At 34.3% G+C, this 26,633-nt stretch overlaps 1 protein-coding gene across 1 annotated transcript in view; it reads right to left on the bottom strand.

The window, feature by feature from the left end:
* Positions 1–26,633, bottom strand: part of KANSL1L (KAT8 regulatory NSL complex subunit 1 like) — a gene marked incomplete at both ends in the record, with an annotated part of 162,329 nt that overhangs the window by 98,709 nt on the left and 36,987 nt on the right. The window contains 2 exon segments of the mRNA XM_079710263.1: positions 4,402–4,523; positions 9,421–9,618. Of these exon segments, the coding sequence (XP_079566389.1) occupies positions 4,402–4,523; positions 9,421–9,618 (320 nt within the window).

The following is a 26,633-nucleotide window of genomic DNA, read 5'->3' as shown; positions in this document are numbered from 1 at the left end:
GGAAATGCTTTCAGTTTTTCACCATTGAGAATGATGTTTGCTGTGGGTTTGTCATATATGGCCTTTATTCTGTTGAGGTAGGTTCCTTCTATGCCCACTTTCTAGAGAGTTTTTATCATAAGTGGGTGTTGAATTTTGTCAAAGCTTTTCCTGCATCTATTGAGATGATCATATGCTTTTTATTCTTCAATTTGTTAATATGATGTATCACATTGATTGATTTGCATATATTGAAGAATCCTTGCATCCCTGGGATAAAACCCACTTGATCATGGTATATGATCCTTTTAATATGTTGTTGGATTCTGTTTGCTAGTATTTTGTTGAGGATTTTTGCATCTACATTCATCAGTGATATTGGTGTGTAATTTTCTTTCTTTGTTGTATCTTTGTCTGGTTTTGATATCAGGGTGATGGTGGCCTCATAGAATGAGTTTGGGAGTTTTACTTCCTCTACAATATTTTGGAAGAGTTTGAGAAGGATGGGTCTTAGCTCTTCTCTAAATGTTTGACAGAATTCACCTGTGAAGCCATCTGGTCCTGGACTTCTGTTTGTTGGAAGATTTTTAATCACATTTTTAATTTCATTACTTGTGATTGGTCTGTTCATATTTTCTATTTCTTCCTGATTCAGTATTGGAAGGTTTTATCTTTCTAAGAATAATTTGTCCATTTCTTCCAGGTTGTCCATTTTATTGGCACAGAGTTGTTTGTAGTAGTCTCTTAGGATGCTTTGTATTTCTGTGGTGTCCGTTGTAACTTCTCCTTTTTCATTTCTAATTTTATTGATTTCAGTCCTGTCCCTCTTTTTCTTGATGAGTCTGGCTAATGTTTTATCAATTTTGTTTATCTTCTCAAAGAATCAGCTTTTAGTTTTGTTGATCTTTGCTATTGTTTTCTTTGTTTCTATTTCATTTATTTCTGCTCTGATCTTTGTGACTTCTTTCCTTCTGCTAACTTTGTGTTTTGTTTGTCCTTCTTTCTCTAGTTCCTTTAGGTGTAAGGTTAGATTGTTTGAGATTTTTCTTATTTCTTTTTTTTTTTTTTTTTTTTTGCGGTATGTGGGCCTCTCATTGTTGTGGCCTCTCCCGTTGCGAAGCACAGGCTCCGGACGCGCAGGCTCAGCAGCCATGGCTCACAGGCCCAGCCGCTCCGCGGCATGTGGGATCTTCCCAGACCGGGGCACAAACCCGTGTCCCCTGCATCGGCAGGCGGACTCTCAACCACTGCGCCACCAGGGAAGCCCCTTTCTTATTTCTTGAGGTAGGCTTGTATAGCTACAAACTTCCCTCTTAGAACTGCTTTTGCTGCATCCCATAGGTTTTGGATCGTCGTGTTTTCATTGTCATTTGTCTCTAGGTATTTTTTGATTTCCTCTTTGATTTCTTCAGTGATCTTTTGGTTATTTAGTAACGTATCGTTTAGCCTCCATGTGTTTGTGTTTTTTACGTTTTTTTTCCCCCTGTAATTGATTTCTAATCTCATAGCATTTTGGTCAGAAAAGATGCTTGATATGATTTCAATTTTCTTAAATTTACTGAGGCTTGATTTGTGACCCAAGATGTGATCTATCCTGGAGAATGTTCCATGCTCACTTGAGAAGAAAGTGTAATCCTGCTGGTTTTGGATGGAATGTCCTATAAATATCAATTAAATCTATCTGGTTTCATTGTTTTTCTGGGGTTTTATCTTGTTCCTTCATCTGGTACATAGCCCTCTGCCTTTTCATCTTGTCTATCTTTCTGTGACTGTGGTTTTTGATCCACAGGCTGCAGGACTGTAGTTCATCTTGCTTCTGCTGTCTGCCTTCTGGTGGATGAGGCTATCTAAGAGGTTTGTATAGGTTTCCTGATGGGAGGGACTGGTGGTGGGTAGAGCTGACTGTTGCTCTGGTGGGCAGAGCTCAGTAAAACTTTAATCTGCTTGAGTGCTGATGGGTGGGGCTGGGTTCCCTCCCTCTTGGTTGTTTGGCCTGAGGCAACCCAACACTGGAGCCTACCTGGGCTCTTTGCTAGGGCTAATGGCAGACTCTGGGAGGACTCACGTCAAGGAGTACTTCCCAGATCTTCTGCTGACAGTGTCCTTGTCCCCACGGTGAGCCACAGCCACCGCCCACTTCTGCAGGAGACCCTCCAACACTAGCAGGTAGGTCTGGTTCAGTCTCCCCTGGGGTCACTGCTCCTTCCTCTGGGTCCCGATGCACACTCTAATTTGTGTGCGCCCTCCAAGAGTGGGGTCTCTGTTTCCCCAAGTCCTGTCGAAGTCCTTCAATCAAATCCCACTAGGCTTCAAAGTCTGATTCTCTAGGAATTCCTCCTCCTGTTGCCGGAAGCCTGACGTGGGGCTCAGAACCTTCACTCCAGTGGGTGGACTTCTGTGGTATAAGTGTTCTCCAGTCTGTGAGTCACCCACCCACCAGTTTTGGGATTTGATTTTACTGTGATTGTACCCCTCCTACCGTCTCATTGTGGCTTCTCCTTTGTCCTTGGATGTGGGGTACCTTTTTTGGTGAGTTCCAGTGTCTTCCTGTCGATGACTGTCCAGCAGCTAGTTGTGATTCTGGTGTTCTCACAAGAGGGAGTGAGAGCACGTCCTTCTACCCTGCCATCTTGGTTCTGGTCTCTCATTTGGATTTATATATCTTTATGAGGTATGTTTTTCAACTATGACAGTTATTTAAACCAATATTCAAACAACTGCATACAATTCTATTATTATTATATGTTAGTTTAAACAATGACATGTTTCATCTACTAGACTGTAAGTTATTTTAAAGTGGAGATTTTGTCTTCATCATTGTATTCCTAGGACTTTTACTATATGGCATACAGCAAACAGTTATGCCATAAATACTTTGTGAATAAATGACCAAAAAATATAGGTAAGTACATTAAAATGAAAATTAGTACACACACACACACACACACACACACACACACATACACGTACACGTATATGTATAATAGTGTAATGCCTAGTTAGGTAAACAAAATATTACCTAAATTTGACTTAGCCCAAAATCACAATCTGATGGTGTTTAATGGCTGAACTTGTAATTATGACTTTCTTAATGAGGAAATGTTCTCATAAATGAAGATATTATAGTTATCCTGTATAACATATGAGAATCTTTCATTTCAAAGTGAATCATCAGTGTTATAAGAAATGAATATAAAGTTAACAAAAATAAAGCAAAACCAGGAGAATAACTGTTTCCATAATAGAACAATGTGAACATGACCCAGCACAAACAAAAGTGTAAAAGTATTAAAAATTAGACTTTTGAAATAATAAATTAGAAATAAAAAGAAAATAACTGCATTTTTATTTTAAGACTTAGTTTATATCCACTTGTCTCATTAAGAAGCTGATAGCTACTTTGCATAATTTTCACCATGGTATGAATCTTCCTTTCTTGTTTTATTTTTAAATTTAATAATAAATCATATAATTATTAATATAAATATTTCTGATACTAAATTACACTTAGTCCTTTTATGGTACTTAAAGCAAAGAAGCCCTCACTGCAATTTTATTTGAAAAAAAAATTAGATGCACACACAAAATAATATTCTAGTAGCTTTTTAATTCTAACTGCATCTTTAAAAGGAAAGATTCAAAGAGAAATGTAAGTGAAATAAAGAAAACAAATGCTGTTCCCAAAAGAGGATTCATAACATCTATTTTTGCTAACATGACATAATAAATTGCTAAGATTATAGGAATTATTATATTAATTACATTTAGTAAAAAATTTACCTTATAAAAGCTGAGATACAAAATGACTCATTTAGGGGAACTTCCCTAGCGGTCCAGTGGGTGAGACTCCCTGCTCCCACTGTAGGGGGCACGGGTTCGATCCCTGGTCAGGGAACTAAGATTCCACATGCTGTGCAGCATGGCCAAAATTTAAAAAAAATAAACACAAAAATAAAACCACCAAAATGACTCATTCACAACATGAGTAAAACTTAAGCTGAATTTTATGGGTGATATCTACCAATCAATCTTCCATGCCCAAACTCTATGTAGGGTCTTTCACTCTTAAAATGTATTTCAAGGGCAGTATGGAGCTGAAGACTACAAAATGTATAAAATGGAAGGTATATTAAATATGGCAGTACTTCTGTAGCAAATGGTATCACCGTTTTTCATTTTTAGAAACATTATAAAAATTTAGAAACTTCCTGGAAAGCTTTTTCCCTCATTCTCAGGTTTATAGTTCCCTTAGTTATAAAAGTTTGATGTTATCTAAAAATGTATCCATGATTTATTGATTGTACTCTAATAATGCTTAAGTAAGAAGAAAAAATAAGCTATAATACTTAAAAGATCTAAACAAAATAAAAACAAAATAAGCAAAGCCAAATTTAGAAGCAAAACTATCCCACTGACACCTACCTCCTGGAAGTGCCATTAGCCAGACATTTACGGCTACAGGATTTAGAGGAGAGGGGCGATGATGTTGGGGACAAGTTGAGAGGGGCAATCAAACTGCTGATGATCTCAGTCAACTGTGCGCTCTGCAAGAAAACAGTAAATCTTTTACTACTGCTAAGCAAGGAATATAGTTAAATCTCAGACCTTTAGTGCCTATTAAAGTTTAACTTCTCATGAAACAAGTAAATGTTTATGTTTTAGTAAATATTTCACTCTACAAAGACAATTTACACCATTACTGATTTTTCCATTATTATAAATAAACCTACACTTTAAAGTACTCTTTTTTTTCCATATCGTTTTTTGCTTCAGTTCTTTTGTCTACTCATCCTATCCTCTATAACATTTAAGCTCAGCTGATAGAATCTACATAAATATTTTCCTTGAGGCAGCCAAATTAATAATAAAAAACTCATAGCTATAATTTATTAAGTGCTCACTATGTGCCAGATACTATACTAAGCACTAAACATAGAATATTTCTAATCTTTACAACTAACCTGCAAAGTAGATAATATTAGAACTATTGATACTACTATTATTAAAATCAATTACAGATGAGGAAGCTGAAGCAAAGACAGATTAAGCAGCTCGATCATGGACTATAAAATTGGTAAGAAATGGAGCTAGGGTTCAAACTTAGGCTTGAATCCTATACCATACTGCTTCTCAATATTTTTCTTAATTCGAATATACTAGTTTTTTCAGGTACCCCAAATTTTCATTGACCCTTATCCCAAACTTATATGTATATTTGTAATATTTGTAATATACAATAAATATTATATTATTCTCAAAATAGTCACATACAACAATTATAATAAGCATAAGCCACATCAATGGAAAACAGTACACTTCTACAAAAGAATAACGACATTTTTCATTACACATGTAATCCATCGTAGTTCATTGTAAAAAAAAAAAGGGAAAGTATGAAGAGGTTTCAAAAATGAAAAGAAAATAACCTGTAATCATATTTCACAGAGAAAACCATTGCTAATATCTTGGTATATATCCATACCCCAAGAAAAAACTTTTTATTTTGAATATATGTGAGCATGAGTGTATGTACAACATGCACACACACATCCTTTTAAGTAAATTATGCTGCATCAATTTTCTAAAATCTGGTTTTCTTACTTAATATAGTGTAACTATATTTTAAAAATATATAGACATATTTCACTGTTTTATTAACTGAAAGATATTCTATTCTAAAATACAAGGGCGTATGGAATAATTATTTTGCAACTCTTTATTTGTATGAAACAAATAACATGCTATTAGAAATGAGACTAAAGAATATGGTAGAGCTAAATATAATATTTGAACTCTTCAAAAAGTCTTCCATGAAAAAGACCCTGAAATGTTTTCACCACTTATTTTCTTAAAAAGTAATACATATCTAATGACTTTATTTTTTAAATTATTATACTTTTTAGATTAAAGTTAGTTTTCAAAATCACTAATACATTCTTTATCCATCTATCAAGTATTCATTAATTTGGTCATACAAAGAAATTTATAGAGTACACTCTTCTCATTGTTCCACCTCCAAAAATATCTAAAAATCTTCTTAGCCATTGGAGGTCGCTAATCAGTATGTGTGAATAATTGGTCCAGAGTGACAGCGTCACAACCAACCTCCAGCTTTACCCTAACAACCACCCCACTCCTGCCCAATAAAACCTCATATACTTGAGTCCATATTTGGGATAGAAAATTCATGGTAGAAATGAATATGAAAGTAAAATTAGGAGAGGCATAATTTGAACTCTGAAAAAAAAATCAATTTTAAAAGTCAAAACACTTACTAGCTATTTATAATGAGGTTTCTAATGTAAATATACCAGTGTGAAATTTATTTTAAATTATCTGAAGTTCTAAAATAATGTCACCTTTCAAGTTATGAACAAAATATATTATCTAATAATGGAAGTATGCATTAATACTATGAATCAATGTTATTTTTTAAAACACATTTCAGTCTACAACCCAATAGTGCTTTTATATCTTAACTGCCAACTCTTTAGTTGTTTTTGAGGAACATAAATAAGTTTGGTAAACAAAACATTCCTCTAACAGTAAATTTAATCAAGTCAAAGGATTACCTGATCTATACACAAGTTCCACCATGGCAAGCAAACAGTTATATACCAATAGATTATATTTTTAAAAATATGTGTAATACCAGGCTTGCCACTCCTTCTTCCATTTACTCACCCCTAGACTGTCTTCTTCAATGAGTATTTGAAAACAACTTAATTTTTAATTGGCCTATAAAAACATTATTAGCATATGTTTCAAGAGCATATTACCTATTCACAGGTAATTTATAAATGACCTCTACAAGTGATTGGTGCTGCCCCTTTCTGCATCCTTTTCCTCTCCATGTCTAGAGCCATTCGTATTCTCACAACTCCTGGTTCTTTTCCCTCCCAAAGCCTCTGACACTCCTGTCAGCAATGGGACTTAAAATGAACATGATACCCAAGGCCACCTTCATAGGTGAGCAACCTGTGCAGTAACATGGGGCTGCACTCAGAAAGATCCCATGTTTGGTTAATGCTCTGCTGTCACTGGCTTAAAACTTAAAACTTTTTAACAAAGGGCTGTGTGATTTCATTTTGCCCTGGGTCCAGCAAACTAGCCAGTTCTGATGTGAACTCAGATCTAACCAAACAAACTGGTGCTACCAAGGAGAAAGAAAAAATACAAGAGGGACTCCCCTGGCGGTCCAGTGGTAAAGAATCCGCCTTACAATGCAGGGGAAGCGGGTTCGATCCCTGGTGGGGGAACTAAGATCCCACATGTTGGGGGGTAACTAAGCCCACGTGCCACAACTACTGAGCTCGCATACCTCAATGAGAGAGACCACCTGCCACAAGCTACAGAGCCCATGCACTCTGGAGCCCACGGGCCACAACTACACAGCCCATGCACCCTGGAGCCCATGCCCTGCAACTACAGAAAAAAAAAAAAAAAAAACCTGCATGCCACAACTAGAGAGAAGCCCGAGCGCCGCAAGGAAGAGACTCCGCACCACATCGAAAGATCCTGTGTGCCTCAATGAAGACCCCGCAAGCCGCAACTAGGACCCAACAAAGCCAAATAAATAAATAAATAAATAAATAAATAAATATTAAACAAAAAGAAAGAAAAAATACAAGAAAACTCTTTCCTAAGGATAAGTAGTGACCTACAGGTAAAAAGAGTCAAAGGTCTGACTGATCAAGTGCTCACGTTATTCGTGTGAAATAACTAGGGTCAAACTGAAAAGGTACTGATCCTAAGGGATGAGGGGAGGGGGAAAAAAAAGAGGGAAGAGGAATATAATCAGTATTGATTTAAAACACCACTTATATGGTAAAGTGCATTCCAGTTTAACACCAGATAATTACAAAATAACTTTCTGAATTTTAAAATATTCATAATAGTATTTTGACAATGCATTGGAAATTGGAAAATTAAGAAAAACTCTAGGTAATTGCAAACTTAACAAATATGGGGTGGGAGAAGTTACTCCACATTCTGACTTACCAGGATTAAGACAGTAGTAATCTGGTACTAAATTATTTCACAATGTATGTCAGAAAAAAAAAAAACAACAGAAAAATTAAATGTGGGCAGGGATGAGAATACATATTACGCACTGGAATAATGTAATCATGCAGCTGTGGTCCCAACTGAGTATATTCTGGCAGATTCAATCTGGTTGCAAGTTAACAAACTCTTAGAAAGCCAGGTTTGTTTAAGAGTCACCAAAGTCTACATTAAAATAAATGGCTAATATTTTTTTCTATTTCCTTAGTTTTTTGATTAATCTGCTTACCAAATAAAATATTTGATTGATATTACATTCGGTATTTTAAATGTATCTAAGTTTTTGCACATTTACTATTTTGTAGATATTAGTATCAACAATCAACTTTCAAAAAAGTCTTACTGCTATTTTTTATTAAGTTCACATTGGGCTAATAAATTTACTGTGATTTGCAGTGATGTGTTTTCCTATTCAAGTACAAGTTATGACTCAATTATTCTTATTTTATGTAATGCAGTTGATATTTTTTTAATAAAATACCTTCATATTTCTTGTCTATTTCTATACATTTGATATTTTGGCTATTATATATGTAACCTCTTCTTCATTTAAATTTTATAAATAATATGAAATAAAATTTAAATATTAATCTTGCAAAAAATGTTTTGATTTCAAAGGATAAATATAGGACAGAATAATTAAACTTCTGGAGTCATCTATAAGAGGATTTAAATACCAGGAAAAGCTTTGGAGTCAAAGTAATTTATTAGGAGTTTATTAGACTCTATTTCCACGATCATTTTTTAATGAAAGAATCCATATTCTAATGTTATCTTTCACTAAAACTTTCTATCAATAACTTAATCAAACACCCCATTCAGATCTATTAAGTGGTACCACCGTTCTTTCCCCATGAGAAAAGTCCAATGATGAGCTATTTTGTTAGAAAACAAGATTTTTCAACCCTAGTATAAATGAGTTATCACCCTATAGCTATGTACCAACACTTTACATATTATATTTATTTATTTAATTTTTTAAATTATTTGGTTTTGTAGGGTCTTAGCTGTGGCTGGCGGGCTCCTTAGTTGTGGCACGTGGGCTCCCCAGTTGTGGCATTAGGGCTCCCCAGTTGTGGCATGCACGTGGGATATAGTTCCCTGGCCAGGGATCAAACCCAGGCCCCCCACATTGGGAGAGTGGAGTCTCAACCACTGCATCACTGGGGAAGTTCCACATATTATATTTAAATAACCTTAATTATATCAATATAATAGAGACTATATATACTAAATATTTTAATTGTATTTAATGTCAAACGGCCAACTTTTAATAACCAATATCTTAAGCAGAGACACACGTTTATTTGAAAAGTTTATTAAATCAATTGAAAGTCATTTTGATGCCACTGACACTTTACACTTACTTCACATTACCTGTTTTTCTATATTGCGAAGAAGTAGTGTAGGGCTACTTGGTGACATTTCAAAATCTTGCTCTGGTAGAGGATCTTGACTCTCCTGAGGAATCTGGGGATTCCCTGTAGTGTTTAATGAAGCAGCTTGGTCTGCAAATTGGATTTGCTTTTTCAAAATGTCTTTTGGAAGTCGACATTCTTCTAGGATCACTATCCCCTAGACAAATAGCAATTAAAGAGTTGCAATGAAAACAAATTGACTGCTAGATCAACTTTAACATTACAATGCGCTCGAACCATGCTTTTTATTATTCCTTGGAAATCAGAAAATAGACATTTGGAAGTACAGTTTAACTCTGTAAAAAAGTCACTGATTTAAAACGTGTGGCTAAAATAACGTATATTTGATGGGTTAGGCTTGCAAAATATTGTCATAAATTACATACAAGAAGCTATTTTTCTTATTGGTTTTAGTTATTAGCATTAAAAGCATGATACATTTAGAATAAAGTAAAAGGCTTATATGCAGAATATGAACATTTCTGACTAAAATTTAGAACATTTTCAGATATAACCTTCTGATATTTTGGTCACTAGCATTTCCACTTGAGTTCTGTATTTAAGCACTCCTAATTTCATAAACCAAAATATCAAAGTTACAAACATCCAAACAATAATCTAACTTTATATTAACTTCTTTCAGAGCACTCTAAAGAACCCCAACCCTGTTGCTGCCAGCCAGGGTTGGCAGGACTGCACCACTGAGAAAAAGTACTCTCTAGGCCAAAGTTCTCATTGCTTACAGAATAGATGAGTTATTAATAAAGACACAGGTTTTCAACTTTGATGGAGTATTTTCTGAAATGTAAGTAACTGGAGAAATGAATAGGGATCTAGCTGCCTCTGTACTCCCTGCCTACCATTCATACATACACATTCCTCAACTGGCTTGCTGAACTTTCCCCACATTCCCTAGCTTCTTCACTCCAACTGTCCTCACCCTTAAGTCCCTCAGAAGTAATGAAGACAGGAGAGAAAGGGGGAAAAGGATTGCACAGATATGTTCTTAATGGTTTCACAGTTCTTGTCATAAAATTTTTTCCCTTCCTACCCCTTTTACTACACTTCCCCCTGCAAAGAATAATTAATATTATTATTAAATATATGTGTGTATATGTGTGTATATATGTGTGTATATATACACACACATATACACACACATATATACGTACTTTTTTGGGGGCAAAATATCAATAAGTTCCTATAGGCTAGTTGGAAAGGTATTAAATGCTTAATGTGGCTAAAATATTATATTCTTGGAAAGAAAAATATACTAAAACATTAATATAAAGATAGAGTATTTCAAGATGGGACAAATTAAATAATTGCTGTGGGCTAGATTATATCATGTATAAGTACTTTACATAGGATGGAAACCACCTATAGATTATATGTTATATATAAGTAGTCTTAGTTTACACTATAATTTAGAGAATATATCACTTTAGAATTAACATGTTCAGATATTGTATTAAACATACATTTTATTATTTTATAGTAATATATTACAAATGATGCTTGGTAAAAGTAACATTTTCTTTTTTACCTATACTTGTAACAGTGCTACTAACTTATACAAAGATAAAAGGACCCAACTGTTGATCCCATCTCAATGACTGTTTTCATAGAATGCACAAATATGGCTGTCAAGAAATCTGAACAAATATATTTAAAAGAAGTTTCTGTTTCACTTGATATTTTAAAAATTAAATTAGACTTGACAGACAGTATCATCAGTCCAAAGGCTCTTGAAAGTATCTGAAATGTCTACCCAAAATTTGTACAAGTCTCTAGTAGGTTTTTCACAATTATCTATATACAAAAGAATATAAGTTTTCACTATATTAAATTAATTATAATTCTATTTGGTTTGATTACAGTTTATATTATGGGCCAGGCTTCTGTGAATTACCCTGATTTCATAATCCCTACTTACAATATTGTTTCTATGCAAAACTTGATTCTGAATTTCAAAAAGGTAGTATAAGAATACTACCTTTTTATAAGTAGGAGGCCTGCTATAGTTAATTCATTGAAGAATAACATTTTAAAGATTCAACAGGGGAGACACTCATAGTCAACTTCATAACCTATTTTGTTCTCTTAAACTGTTGCCCTGGACAAAACTCTCACAATGTAAGAATGGCCCATGATTTTTCTCTGCCATAACTGAGAATAGAGAAGAAAGGGAAGAAGATTAAATCCTCTGGAGACACTGCAGAAATAATTCCTCTTCTTAAAAATCAGGAAAAGAATATACATGTGTTGGGTCACCATGATGTATATTTTACAGTTTTGTTTGTTAATTATAACTAAATTAATCTGAATTCTTTAAAAGGTCAGGAAAGTAGTCTAATGATAGATAAAATAAGGTAAATAACAAAGACATAAAATTTTTTTAGAAGGATGAGTTGTGTTAACTGAAACAAGTGAAAACCTTAGCATAGATGAAGATGAAAACAAATCAGCTGCTCAGAGAAGACAACTATTCCCAATAATAACACTCGAGAGATCCCCACCTCCACTCCCAGGGTCCTCAAAGAGATGACATAGTGTGAAAAAATACAATTGCCTCAGTGAAACAGGAGGTAAGGGGGAAAGGCACAACCTTTAAAAGAATGACATAGCCATAGGACATGACAAAAACTGGTTAGAACCAGCTAGGTCCAAGATGGTAGAATATTCGACTTCCAGTGGAACTTGAGCCTCATCATAGCTCTTTTTAATACATTAGCATGTTAAATGACACACCCACCAGCGCCATGACAGTTTTGAGGCCAACCATAAAAGGTCAAAAAGTGGACAGTGGCCCTATTCCTGGAAATCTCTGCCCCTTCCCTGAAATAGTTGGAATAATCCACCCACTCATTAGCCTATGAAATTACCCAGCCCATAAAAACTAACCACACTGTATTTCAGGGACTCTCGCCTTCTGAGGTGGCCCACACTCTGTCTGTGGAGTGTGTTTCTCTCTAAATAAATCCACTTCTTATCTATCACTTTGTCTCTCACTGAATTCTTTCTTCAATGAGACATCAAGAACCTGAGGTTCAATAAGTCCTGAGACCAAGTGTGCTCTCAATTAAAAGATCGTGGATTCAAGTCCCAATCTGTGTTCTGGCCAGGTTTGAGTCCCAGCCCATGGGTTCAAGTCCTAATCTGCATTCTGTCTGGGTTCGAGTTCCAGCCCGTGGGTTCAAGTCCCAGTCTGGGTTCTGGCTGGGTGCAAGTCCCAGCATGTGAGTTCAAGTCCCAATCTGGGTTCTGGCTGGGTTCAAGTCCCAGCCAATGGGTTCAAGTCCCATCTGAGGTGCACGGTTTCATCAGCAACATATTTATTATTTATATAAAGTCATCAAAACTAATTTTAAGCAAAAACTTAAATGAAAACTTTAAAACAAACAAAATGTACAATTTAAGATGTGGAAGATCCTATTATAGGATAACAAAAGAAATCTAAAGGGGAAATCATTTAATATAGAATAGCCAGCCTCTCCAACTAAGAAAAACTATTTTAAATTTTTTTCTGAAAGTGAGAAGAAGCTGTTGTCTCAGTAAAAGCTGGAGCAGAGAAAAAGAGAAATATGGCAGTTGTAGTGTGTTGACAAAGCTGTTGCAAGAACAAGGAAGGGATGTTGCTAATACCTGCTTTCTTCTCTCTAAGAATTTAAGCAAAATTTAGACCACCTGGAGTGTGTCAAAGAAGGGGCAAATGACACATTTTAGGGCATCTGTCCCTTATTTTACACTACTAAAACACTGTATGTTTCCCGACCAGAGACACAAAAGTAGCACTTATTTAAAAAGGCTGTTTATAAAAGAGCATCTCAATTTCTTTCCCCTTTCCTTATCTCTAATTTAACTGAGAGGAAAGGCCTCTTTTTTCCTTTCAAATACATTAAATAAAAAGTTCTGTCTCACTTAAAATGCATTAAACCACTCTTCTCAATTTTTTAATTATAATAATTCAAGAAGGTATTAGAGCAAGAAAGTGTTGTTTTCCCTATTCAATACAATAATAACTAAACTGTGCATAAATAAGCAATTAAACATCTTGATTAATTTCTAAGAAAGGTAAGCAGAAGCTATCAAAGTAAAGAAATATTGTATTTTGATAGCATAATTATAATGATATCTTCCATAAAATAAACATAATGTAACTCTTAAGGGAACAAAGGTCCAGAATCACATCTAGCCTGAACCAAGAAAAAAATGTAAGGCTACATAAATTATTGCTGGAAAGATTTATTTCCTTAAAATAAGTTATTACAAATAGATATTATAAAAACATATAATTAAACTTCAAAAAATGTTTAAACAACAAGTATAAAGCATTGCTTAGAGCACAGAGAATATTAAAATACCCTTTCTCAAGTCAAAGCAAAATGAACCAGACTGCCTAGATTCAAATATAAAACTTAGTTATCAATTCAACTAGGAACCCACTTTCTTGGAAATTTCCAAATTGCTTTAAACTTGATTTGTTCTTAGAACTCTACTGGCTATAAAAACTCCTTGTGACATCTTTCAAAGAAAATCATCAAAGAAAACTATCTGGTGATCTTGAGAAGACTGGGAGATCACTACAACTTAAGGCCCAGGTGAAGACAGTTAAAAAGGAGAAAGAGTAACTGAATAGGAAACTTCCATCAGGAAACTATTCCTGAACACAGTTGCCTCAAATCCAACAGACAGAATGGGTAAGCCTAAGGTTCTATATCTATGTTTCTATCCACCTTCCTACAGACATCACCACCAAATTTTACAAAGCATTAAACAATATTCATGACTTCCTAACTTCCTCTCCCATCCCTGCACAGCTCAAAGTTTCTGCTCCTTTGAATACATACTAATTTGTCATTCCTAAAACAGATCATGTCGTATGCCTTCAAAATTTAAGGAATCCCTTTTCCAGTTCTATAGGTTCATTAAGCAAACTACTATTTTTCCTCCAAAGTCATACTGAGGCATCACCTCTTTACTGATATATTCTCTGACCTGCAAACCCCTAATGACAGAGTGAAACATTCTCTCTATGCCACATCTATATCTTATTAAAAACACATATCATTCCACATATTGTATTATATTGTAATCAACGTTATTTACATGCTCTATCTCCCCTACCAGAATATAAACTCATGATAGACAGAACTTAAAATTCACCAATCTTTATGGATGTGCAGACCCTACGTGTGGTTTGGCTAACTACATGGTTTGAGGACTCTAATTCCTTCCCTTCTCAGCTATTTCGTTTCAGACCAGTCACCATCAACCTTATAATATTATCTCCATTGTGTCCACAGTTTCACCATGTAGAATACAGCTTCTCACAAAAACAAAGGTAGAATTTTTTTGTTTTTAGATTCCACATATAAGTGATATCATATGATATTTGGCTTACTTCACTTAGTATGAGAATCTCTAGGTCCATCCATCTTGCTGCAAATGGCATTTTTTCATTATCATTCATCAAAATGATACAAATGAACTTATATACAAAACAGAAACAGACCCGCAGACATAGAAAACAAACTTATGGTTACCAAAGGGGAAAGAGGGGGAAGGATAAATTAAGAGTTTAGGATTAACATATACACACTACTATATATAAAATAGATAATGAACAAGGACCTACTGTATAGCACAGGGAACTATGCTGAATATTTTGTAATAACCTATAAGGAAAAAGAATCTGAAAAAACTAGATATATATGTATGTATAACTGAATCACTTTGCTGTACACCTGAAACTAACACATTATAAATGAACTATACTTGAATAAAATATATATGTGTGTATAAATACACACACACACAGCTCATAAAGCTCAATATCAAACAAATAATCCAATCAAAAAATTGGCAGAAGACTTGAATAGACATTTTCCCAAAGAAGACATAAAGATTGCTAACAGGCACATGAAAAGATGCTCAACATCACTAATTATTAGAGAAATGAAAATCAAAACCACAATGAAATATGACCTCACACCTGTCAGAATTGTTACCATCAAAAAGTCTATAAATAACAAATAAGTGTTGGAGAGAATGTGGAAAAAAGGGAGCCCTGGTACACTGTTGGTGGGAATCTAAATTGGTGCAGCCACTGTGGAAAACAGCATGGAGGTTCCTTAAATGACTAAAAATAGAGTTACCATATCATCCAACAATCACACTCCTGGGTATATGTCCATAAAAAGCAAAACCACTAATTTTAAAAGATACATTCACACTAATGTTCATAGAAGCATTATTTACAATAGCTAAGACATGGAAGCAAACCAAGAGCCCATCAATAAATGATTGAATAAAGAAGATGCAGTGTATATATACATATATATGTATATATACACAATGGAATACTACTCAGCCATAAAAAAGAATGAAATATTGCCATTTGCGAAAACGTAGACGAATCTAGAGAATATTATGCTTAGTGAAGTCAGACAAAGACATATGATATCCCTTATATGTAGAATCTAAAAAATAATACAGATGAATGTATATACAAAACAGAAACAGACTCACAGACATAGAAAACCAACCTGTGGTTACCACAGGGAAGAGGGTGTGGGGAGGGACAGATTTGGGGTATAGGATTAGTAGATACAAACTACTATACATAAAATAGATAAGCAAAAAGGATTTACTATATAACACAGGGAATTATACCCAATATCTTGTAATAACCTGTAATAGAATATAATCTGCAAAAATACTAAATCACTATGCTGTACACCTGACACTAACACAATACTAAAATCAACTATACTTCAAATAAAAATTGCATTAACAGTCAAAAAAAAAAGATAGAAAGAGATATTTAGCAATATTTAGATTAAATAGGACTTATGGGATTGCATCAGAACTCTTTATATTGTTACTTCTATGGGAAAATATACTTCAAGTTCCAAGTAAACAGCCTATAATTTGGGGGAAACAATATATGCTTAAGCTAGGGAAATTCCGTGTTAAATTTCCCCTGATGGGAAATAAAACAGTATTTATTTCTGTAATCATTTGCTCAACTTTTCTCCCATTAAACTAAACCCTAAAAATATAAGAACTCTGTTGATTTATTCATCACTGTATACCCTAAGCACATATTAGGCACCTAATAACTGTGTGTGAAGGAAAAGAATGAAGGAAAGGAGGAGGAAAGGTAGAAAACAAGGAAGGAAAGAGAGATGAATAAATTTTATTTAAAAAATTGCTATAATATAATAACATAGCTTTAATTGCCATTTCTACATCTACATCTTCTTATAAACCTGCCTTCTCCAAATCTCATATTTCTAACTCTATCAGGACATCTCAACATGAACATCTGACAGAACTTGCAAATCAATGTGTGAGAAAGTTAGCTTGTTTTTGTCAAATTCCCTATAAAATAAGCACTTTTTATCCTTTCCTGGACAGCAGTTCAATAATTAAGAGGGGAGATCATGGTGATGTTTACACAACTATATATTTGTCAAAATTCAGCAAATTGTACAGTTAAAAAGGTGTACTCTGAAAACAAGATAAAGAAAGGTAAATCCATAATTAAACACCTGTTAGTTTAAAAAATGTAGAAAATCAAATAAGAAAAATTTTAAGTTACCAGCTAGAAAGGACAGAGTACTTACATAGGAAAAACAATTACATTGATAGTAAACTGCTCATCATTATAAAGAAAACAATGAAATACTATCTTTAAAGGCCTAAGGGAAAATAACTATCAAATCAGAATTTTCTATCAACCTAAAATATCATTGAAGAGTGAGGATAGTATAAAAGTATTTTGAGACATACAAATACAAAGAGAGTTTAAATGTTCAGAGATTAATATCAAAGAATTTACTTCAGCAAGAAGCAAACCAAGAGAGAAAACATAAAGTAGCAGATATCGCATATTCTTCCCAGTACCCATTTTCCTCTTCTTTTCAAGACCCCATCCCTACAGGAGTTTTAGCTATGCATAAAGCTTCTCAGTGAAAGACAGTATTATTCAGCTTTCACTCCTACACATGGAGTGTACTCATGCTGTACTCATGTGGCTAAGTTTGGGCTAATGGAGTGTGAAACAACATACTGCAACTTCCAAGTCACATCCAACTTAAAGACAAACTATACCACACTTCTCTTTGCACTTCCCGAGAGCACAAATGAGAAGACCACAACCCTGTCCAACAGTGCAGTCAACACACCTGAGAGTATGTCAAAGAAGCAAGACAGAAGGAACCCGAGTCCCTGAATGACCCTGTTCAACCAAGTTGCTCTACCAGCATGTCCTCACTCTTTATTTTTGAAGCATTATGTATCTTTATAAAGCCATTATATTTGTGAGTTACTTTGTTACAGAAGCTTACTGTAACCTAATTTTATAGACAGAATACAAAAAAATAGCATATTTTTAATGAAATCTGTTAGAAATGTAATTAATTACTGACTGTTAAATAAGTAACTAGATTGAAGCAGATATATATAATGCATAGTTAAATAGCATTAAGATCCATATCTTAAGAAAAAAATAATATAAAAATACTGAGTACTTTTAGTCATTGTTAGAATTACTTGCTCTTAAGGAAGTATGTTACAAACTAGGAGTAATGACAAAGAATAAGACTATAATGTATAGCTTTCAGAAGAGCAGAGAGAGAAGAAAGGAATAAAGCAAGTTCCATCAATCCAATGAAAGACAAGTGAAAAACAAAACACAAAGAGAGGAAAATAAAAGAAAAAGAAAATTAAAACTACTCAGACTGGATTTTAAAAACCTAGCTAAATGTACCTTATAAAACAAACACCTGGAAGAAAAAAAATTGTATCTACCTAATAGCATTAGTATTTCAAAGTGTAAGAAGCAAAAACTGACAGAATTACTAGGAGAAACTGAAAAATTCAAAATGATGACAAATATTAATAAATATATATCAAATATATATGTTAGAATTGAAAGATCTAGATATATGAAGATATAAAAGATGTATACAACAAAGTCAACCAGTTTAATAGAGAATTCTATAATCAACAAATAAAGAATATACATTATTTCTACTACACACTGAGCATTTACAAAATTTGATTAGTAGAATGAAATCCATACAAGGTAATCAGTTCACAGATTACAATGCACTTAAATGACAAAACACCAAAAAAAAAAAAAAAAAAAAGGATTCATAAGTTCAGGAACATAAAGATGTATTATTAAAAAACTCAGGTTAAAAAGGTAATCACATTGGAAATTAAAACATATTAAAAACAGAACAATGAGAGAATTAAATACATGCTATGCACTCAAAGTAATACTTAAATATGAGCTGAAAATAAGAGTTATAAGGCCAATTAAAAGACACAGAGTGGCTGAATGGATACAAAAAGAAGACCTGTATATATGCTGTCTAAAAGACACTCACTTCGGATCTAAAGACAAACATACTGAAAGTGAGGGTATAGAAAAAAGTATTCTATACAACTGGACATCAAAAAAAGCTGGGGTAGGAATACTTATATCAGACAAAATAGACTTTAAAATAAAGACTGTTACAAGAGACAAAGAAGGACATTACATAATGATCAAGGGATCAATCCAAGAAGAAGATATAACAATTGTAAATATATATGCACCCAAAATAGTAGCATCTAAATACATAAAGCAAATACTAACAAACATAAAAGGAGACCTCAACAGTAACACAATAATAGTAGGACACTTTAACATCCCACTTATATAAATGGACGAATCATCAAGACAGAAAATCAGTAAGGAAACACTAGCCTTAAATGACATATTAGACCAGAGAAACTTAATATAGATAGATAGATAGATAGAACATTCCATCCAAAAGCAACAGAATACACATGATTTTCAAGTGCACATGGAACATTCTCCAGGATAGATAACATGCTAGGCCACAAAACAAGCCGTGGTAAATTTAAGAAAATTTAAATCATATGAAGCATCTTTCCCGACGACAACGCAATAAGACTAGAAATCAATTACAAGAAAAAAACCACAAACACATGGAAGCTAAACAATAGGATACTAAACAACCACTGGATCACTGAAGAAATCAAAGGGGAAATCAAAAAAATACATGGAGACAAATGAAAACAAAAATACAATGATCCAAAATCTAAGGGATGCAGCAAAAGCAGTTCTAAGAGACAAGTTCATAGCTATACAAGCTTATCTAATGAAACAAGAAAAATTTCCAATAAACAACCTAACCTCACACCTAAAAGAGCTAAGAAAAGAGCAAAGAAAACCTAAACTTAGTAGAAGGAAAGAAATCACAAAGAGCAGGGCAGACATAAATGAAATATATACAAAAACAAAAATAGAAAAGATCAATGAAACTAAGAGATGGTTATTTGAAAAGATAAAATTGATAAACTGTTAACCATACTCATCAAGAAAAAAAGAGGGTCCAAATCAGGAAAATCAGAAATGAAAAAGGAGAAGTTACAACCAAGAGCACATAAATACAAACGATCATAAGAGACTACAATAAACAACTATATACAAATATAGTGGACAACCTAGAAGAAATGAAGAAACTTCTTAGAAAGGTACAATCTCCCAAGACTGAACCAGGAAGAAACAGAAAGTATGAACAGACCAATAACCAGTAATAATACTGAATCAGTAATTAAAAAAAAAAAAAAGTGCCCAACAAGCAAAAGTCCAAGACCAGATGGCTTTACAGGTGAATTCAACCAAACATTTACAAAAGAGTTAACACCTATTCTTCTCAAACAATTCCAAAAAATTGTAGAGAAGGGAACACTTTTAAACTCATTCTACAAGGCCAGCATCACCCTGATAACAAAACCAGATAAAGATATCCCACGAAAAAGAAATTACAGGCCAATATTACTAATGAACATAGATACCAAAATCCACAATAAAATATTAGGAAACCAAATCCAAAGATACATTAAAAGGATCATATACCATGATCAAGTGGGATTTTTCTCAAGATTTTTGCAAGTATTTTCAACATATGCAAATCAATCCATGTGATACACCACATTAACAACTTGAAGAATAAAAACCAAATGTCATCTCAATAGATGCAGAAGAAGCTTTTAACAAAATTCAACAGCCATTTATGATACTCTCTAGAAAGTGGGCATAGAGGGAACATACCTGAACATAATAAAGGCCATATATGACAAACCCATCACACTCAGTGGGGAAAAGCTGAAAGCATTTCCTCTAAGATCAGGAGCAAGACAAAGACATCCACTCTTGCCACTTTTATTCAGCATGGTATGGCAGTCCTACCCATAGCAAGCAGGAAAGAAAAAGAAATAAAAGGAATCCAAACTGGAAAGCATAAAACTATCACTGTTTGCAGTTGACATGATACTAAGAAAATCCTATAGATACCATGAAAAAACTACCAGAGTTCATCAATGAATTCAGTAAAGTTGCAGGATACAAAATTAATATACAGAAATCTGTTCCATTTCTATACACTAACAACAAACTAGCAGAAAAAGAAATCAAGGAAACAATCCCAATTACAATCACATCAAAAAGAATAAAATACCTAGGAATAAATTTACCTAAGGTGTTAAAAGAGGTGTACTTGGAAAAGTATAAGATGCTGATGAAAGAAACTGAAAGCAATACAAACAGATGGAAAGATACATGGTGTTTATGGATTAGAAGAATTAATATTGTGGGACTTCTCTGGCAGTCCAGTGGTTAAGATTAATAATCTGCACTCCCACTGCAGGGGACACAGGTTCAATCCCTGGTCAAGGAACTAAGATCCTGCATGCCATGCAGTGCAGCCAAAAAAAAAAAAAAAAAAGAAAAGAAGAATTAATATTGTTAAAATGACCATACTATCCAGGACAATCTACAGATTCAATGCAATCCCTATCAAAATACAATACCAAGGGCATTTTTCACAGAACTAGAATGAAAACTTTTAAAATTTGTATGGAAATAAAAAAGACCCCAAATAGCCAAAACAATCTTGAAAAAGAGTAACAGAGATAGAGGAATGACACTCCCTGACTTCAGACTATACTACAAAGCTACAGTAATCAAACAGTATGGTACTGGCACAAAAATAGACACATAGATCAATGGAATAGAATAGACAGACCAGAAATAAATACATGCAGCTATGGTCAATTAATCTATAAAAAAGGAGGCAAAAATATACAATGGAGAAAAGACAGGCTCTTTATTAAGTGGTGCTGGGAAAACTAGACAGCTACATGTAAAAGAATGATATTAGAAAATTCTCTAACATCATATACAAAAATAAACTCAAAATGGATTAAAGACTTAAATGTAAGACTGGAAACCATAAAACTCCTAGAAGAAAACATAGGCAAAACACCCTTTGAAATAAATTGTAGCAATATTTTTTTGGATCTGTCTCCAAAAGCAAAGGAAATAAAAGCAAAAATAAACAAATAGGACCTAATTAAACTTACAGTCTTTTGTACAGCAAAGGAAACCATCAACAAAATGAAAAGACAACCAACTGAATGGGAGAAAATATTTGCAAATGATATGACCAGTAAGGGGTTAATATCCAAACTTTATAAACAGCTCATACAACTCAACAGCAAAAAAACCCAAACAACCCAATCAAAAAATGGGCAGAAGACCTAAAGAGAAATTTTTCCAAAGAAGACTTACATGTGGCCAATAGGCACATGAAGAAATGTTCAACACTGTTAATCATCAGAGAATGTAAATTAAAACCACAATAAGATATCACCTCATACCTGTCTGAATGGCCATCATAAAAAAGAACCCAAATAATAGATATTGTCAAGGATGTGGAGAAAAGGGAACCCTCGTACATTTTTGGTGGGAATGTATATGTATGTATTTTTGGTGCAGCCACTGTGGAAAACATTACGAAGATTTCTCAAAAAACTAAAAATAGAGCTACCATATGACCCAGGAATTCCACTCCTGGGTATATATCTGAAAAAAAATAATTCAGAAAGATACATACACCCCAATGTTCATAGCAGCATTGTTTACAATTGCCAAGATATGGAAGCAAACTTAGTGTCCAGCAACAGAGGAATGGATAAAGAAGATGTGAGATACACACACACACACACATACATACACAAACACACAATGGAATACTACTTATCCATAAAACAGAATAAAAATTTGCCACTTGCAACAACACGGATGGACTTGGAGGATGTTAGACTAAGTGAAATAAGTCACACAGAGAAAGACAAATACTGTTTGATATCACTTATATGTGGAATCTAAAAAATAAAACAACAAAATTTGATGGTCAATTACACTGAGGCCCAATCTCATTATATTTGGGAATAATTAAATTAAAACAGTAATAATATTTCACTCATTATACTGCAAAAATTAAGAGACCAAAAAATTCAAAAAGTTCACAAGGATGTGGAAAACCAGGAGCTCTCATGAACTGCCAGTGGGAATATTAATTACCCAACCACATAAGTGGTATAGGAAAGCATATACAGCCATGCCTAAGATCAAGCATTTCCACTTTTAGGCATATACCCAAGAAAAGCTCTCCATAGGTTCACCAAAAAACACATAAAAGACAGTCACTGATGTATTGTTTTTACTGGCATAAAAACTGAAACAATGTACATGTCTATTAATAGAAAATAGGAGAAGAGATAAACATCCATTGTATTTATAAAATTTCATTCCATTCGTACAATTAAGTGTCATACAGGAAGTATAAATATGTATAAAAATTATGCTGAGCAAAAACAAGCAAGTTGCAAAAGAGTTTGTAGTATAAATATAACTTATATAGACTTTAGAAGCATGAAAAACAAATTTTATTTATAGATACAGATAAATACCTATGGGCCAATAAATATTCATAAAAATATTACCTATCAATACATGTTGGAGTCAGGGAGGAGGAGAAGACAAGATGGCAGAGTAGAAAGATCTGAGCTCACCCCTTCTTATGGAAACACCAAAATCACAATTAACTGCTGAACAACCACTGACAAAAAAAATGCTGGAACCTATCAAAAAAGATACCCTACATCCAAAGACAAAGAAGAAGCACAAGGAGACAGTAGGAGGGGAGCAATAATGATAAAATCAAATCCCATACACACCAGGTGGGCTACCCACAAACAGGAAAATAATTATACCACAAAAGTTCTCCCACAGGAGTGAAAGTTCTGAGCTCCACATCTAGCTCCCCAGCCTGGCGGTCTGGCAACGGGAGGAGGATCCCCTAGAGAATCTGGCTTTGAATGCCAGCAGGGTTTGATCATAGAAATGCTACAGGCCTGGGGGAAACAGAAACTTTACTCATGGAGGGTGCACACAGGGCCTCAAGCACACTAGGACCCAGGGGGAAAAAGCGGTGACTTCATAAGAGACTGGGCCAGACTTACCTGCTAGTATTGGAGGGTCTCCTGTGGAGGTGGGGGTCAGCTGTGGCTCACTGCAGTAATAAGGATACTGTGGGCAGCAGTTTTGGGGAGTACTCATTGGCATGAGCCCTTTTGGAGGCCACAATTTTCTCACCAAGACCTGGACCCACCCAACAGCCTGGAGCCTCCAGTTCTGGGATGCCTCAGGCCAAACAACCAACAGGATGGGAACACAGCTCCACCCATCAGCAGACAGGCTGCTTAAAGTTTTCCTGAGTAAACAGCTGCCCAATAAACACACCCCCTGACACAGCCCTGCCCACCAGAGGGACAAGACCCAGCTCCATCCACCAGTGGGCAGCTACCAGTCTCTCCCATCAGGAAGCCTGCACAAGCTTCTTAGACAGCCTCATCCACTAGGGGGCAGACAGCAGAAGCAAGAAGAACTACAAACCTGCAGCCTGAAGAACAGAAACCACAATCACAGAAAGTTACACAAAATGAGACGGCAGAGGATTATGTCTCAGATGAAGGAAAAACATAAAACCCCAGAAAAAACAACTGAATGAAGTGGAGATAAGCAACCTGCTGGAAAAAAAGTTCAGAATAATGATAATGAAGACAATCCAAGATCTTGGAAAAAAGATGGAGGCAAAGATCAAGAAGATACAAGAAATGTTTAACAAAGACCTAGAAGAACTAAAGAACAAACAAACAGAGATGAACAATACAATAAATGACATGAAAAACACACTAGAAGGAATCAATAGCAGAATAACTGAGGTGTAAGAACGGATAAGTGAACTGGAAGAGAGAATGGTGGAAATCACTGCTGCAGAACAGAATAAAGAAAAAAAGAATGAAAAGAAGAGGACTTCCCTAACATGGGAAAGGAAAGTGTCACCCAAGTCCAGGAAGCACAGAGAGTCCCAAGGACGAAAATGCTGAGACACATAGTAATCAAATTGACAAAAATTAAAGACAAAGAAAAAATATTAAAAGCAACAAGGGAAAAGCAACAAATAACTTACAAGGAAACTCCCATAAGGTTATCAGCTGATTTCTCAGCAGGCCAGAAGGGAGTGGAATGATATATTTAAAGTGATGAAGGGAAGAACCTACAACCAAGAATACTCTACCCAGCAAGGCTCTCATTCAGATTCAATGGAGAAATCAAAAGCTTTACAGATAAGCAAAAGCTAAGAGAATTCAGCACCACCAGATCAGCTTTGCAACAAATGCTAAAGGAATTTCTCTAAGTGGAAAAGAAAAGGCTGCAACTAGGAACAAGAAAGTTACAAATGGAAAAGCTCACCAATAAAGGCAAACATACAGTAAAGGTAGGAAATTACCTGCACACAAATCAAAACCAGCAACTGTAAGAGGAGAGCACAAATGCAGGATATTGGAAATGCATTTGAAATTAAAAGACCAGCAACTTAAAACAATCTTGTTTATATACAGACTGCTATATCAAAATCTCATGGGAATCACAAACTGAAAATCTACAATAGATACACACGGAAAAAAGAAAAACGAATCCAAACACAACACTAAAGTTAGTCATTAAATCTCAAGAGAAGAGAAAAAAAGATGAAGGGAAGAAAAAACACTTATAAAAACAAATCCAAAACAACAAAATGGCAAGAAGAACAAACATAAACTTCACGGAACAGCATGGAGGTTCCTTAAAAAACTAAAAATAGAACTACCATATGATCCAGCAATCACACTCCTGGGCATATATCTGGAGAAAACCATAATCCAAAAGTACACATGCACCCCAGTGTTCACTGCAGCACTGTTTACAATGGCCAAGACATGGAAGCAACCAAAATGTCCACCAACAGAGGAATGGATAAATATGTGGAACATATATATGATGGAATATTACTCAGCCATTAAAAAGAATGAAATAATGCCATTTGCAGCAACATGGATGGACTTGGAGATTACCATACTAAGTGAAGTAAGTCAGACAGAGAAAGACAAATATCCTATGGTATCGCTTATGTGAGGAATACAAAAAAAAAAGAGATACAAATAAACCTATTTACAAAACAGAAACAGACTCACAGACTTAGAGAACAAACTTATGGTTACCAGGGGGGAAGGGGGAGGGGGAGAAATAGGTTGGGAGTTTGGGAATGATATGTACACACTGCTATATTTAAAATATATAACCAACAAGGACCTACTGTATAGCACAGGGAACTCTACTTAATACTGTGTAATAACCTAAATGGGAAAAGAATTTGAAAAAGAATAGATACATGTATATATATAACTGAATCACTTTGTTATACACCTGAAACTAACACAGCATTGTTAATCAACTATACACCAATATAAAATAAAAATCTTTTAAAATATGTTGGTATCAGTGACATAGGGAAAGGGAACGGGATCAGGAAGGATTATACAAGTACTTCAATTGTAAGGTAATGCTTTATTATTCTAAAAACAAAACCCAAACTAGTAAAAATTTAATATTTGATAAATTTGGGGGTGGGTACACAGGTATTCATTATATTGCTTTCTAGAACATTTTTATGTGTTTATAATTTTTCTTAAAACAAACAAAAAACTCTAAAGAGATTCCAATAAGATACACTCAGAATTTCCCACATATGTTAAAATAAATGCCAACAAAGTAGAGGTTTATAAAAAATGTTTATCATTTCTATTAACTGGAATCCAATAAAGAAATTCTTAACTGCTCAATATGATAAAATGTTTGTGATAAGTTACAAAAATAGTTTCAATTTACAGAATTAATATATCAAAAATCTTAACATTAAC

This window comes from Hyperoodon ampullatus, assembly GCF_949752795.1.
Source record: "Hyperoodon ampullatus genome assembly, chromosome: 8".
Taxonomy (NCBI): domain Eukaryota; kingdom Metazoa; phylum Chordata; class Mammalia; order Artiodactyla; family Ziphiidae; genus Hyperoodon; species Hyperoodon ampullatus.
The sequence above is the reverse complement of the archived record's forward strand: the minus strand, read 5'-3'. Positions and strand labels throughout refer to the sequence as shown.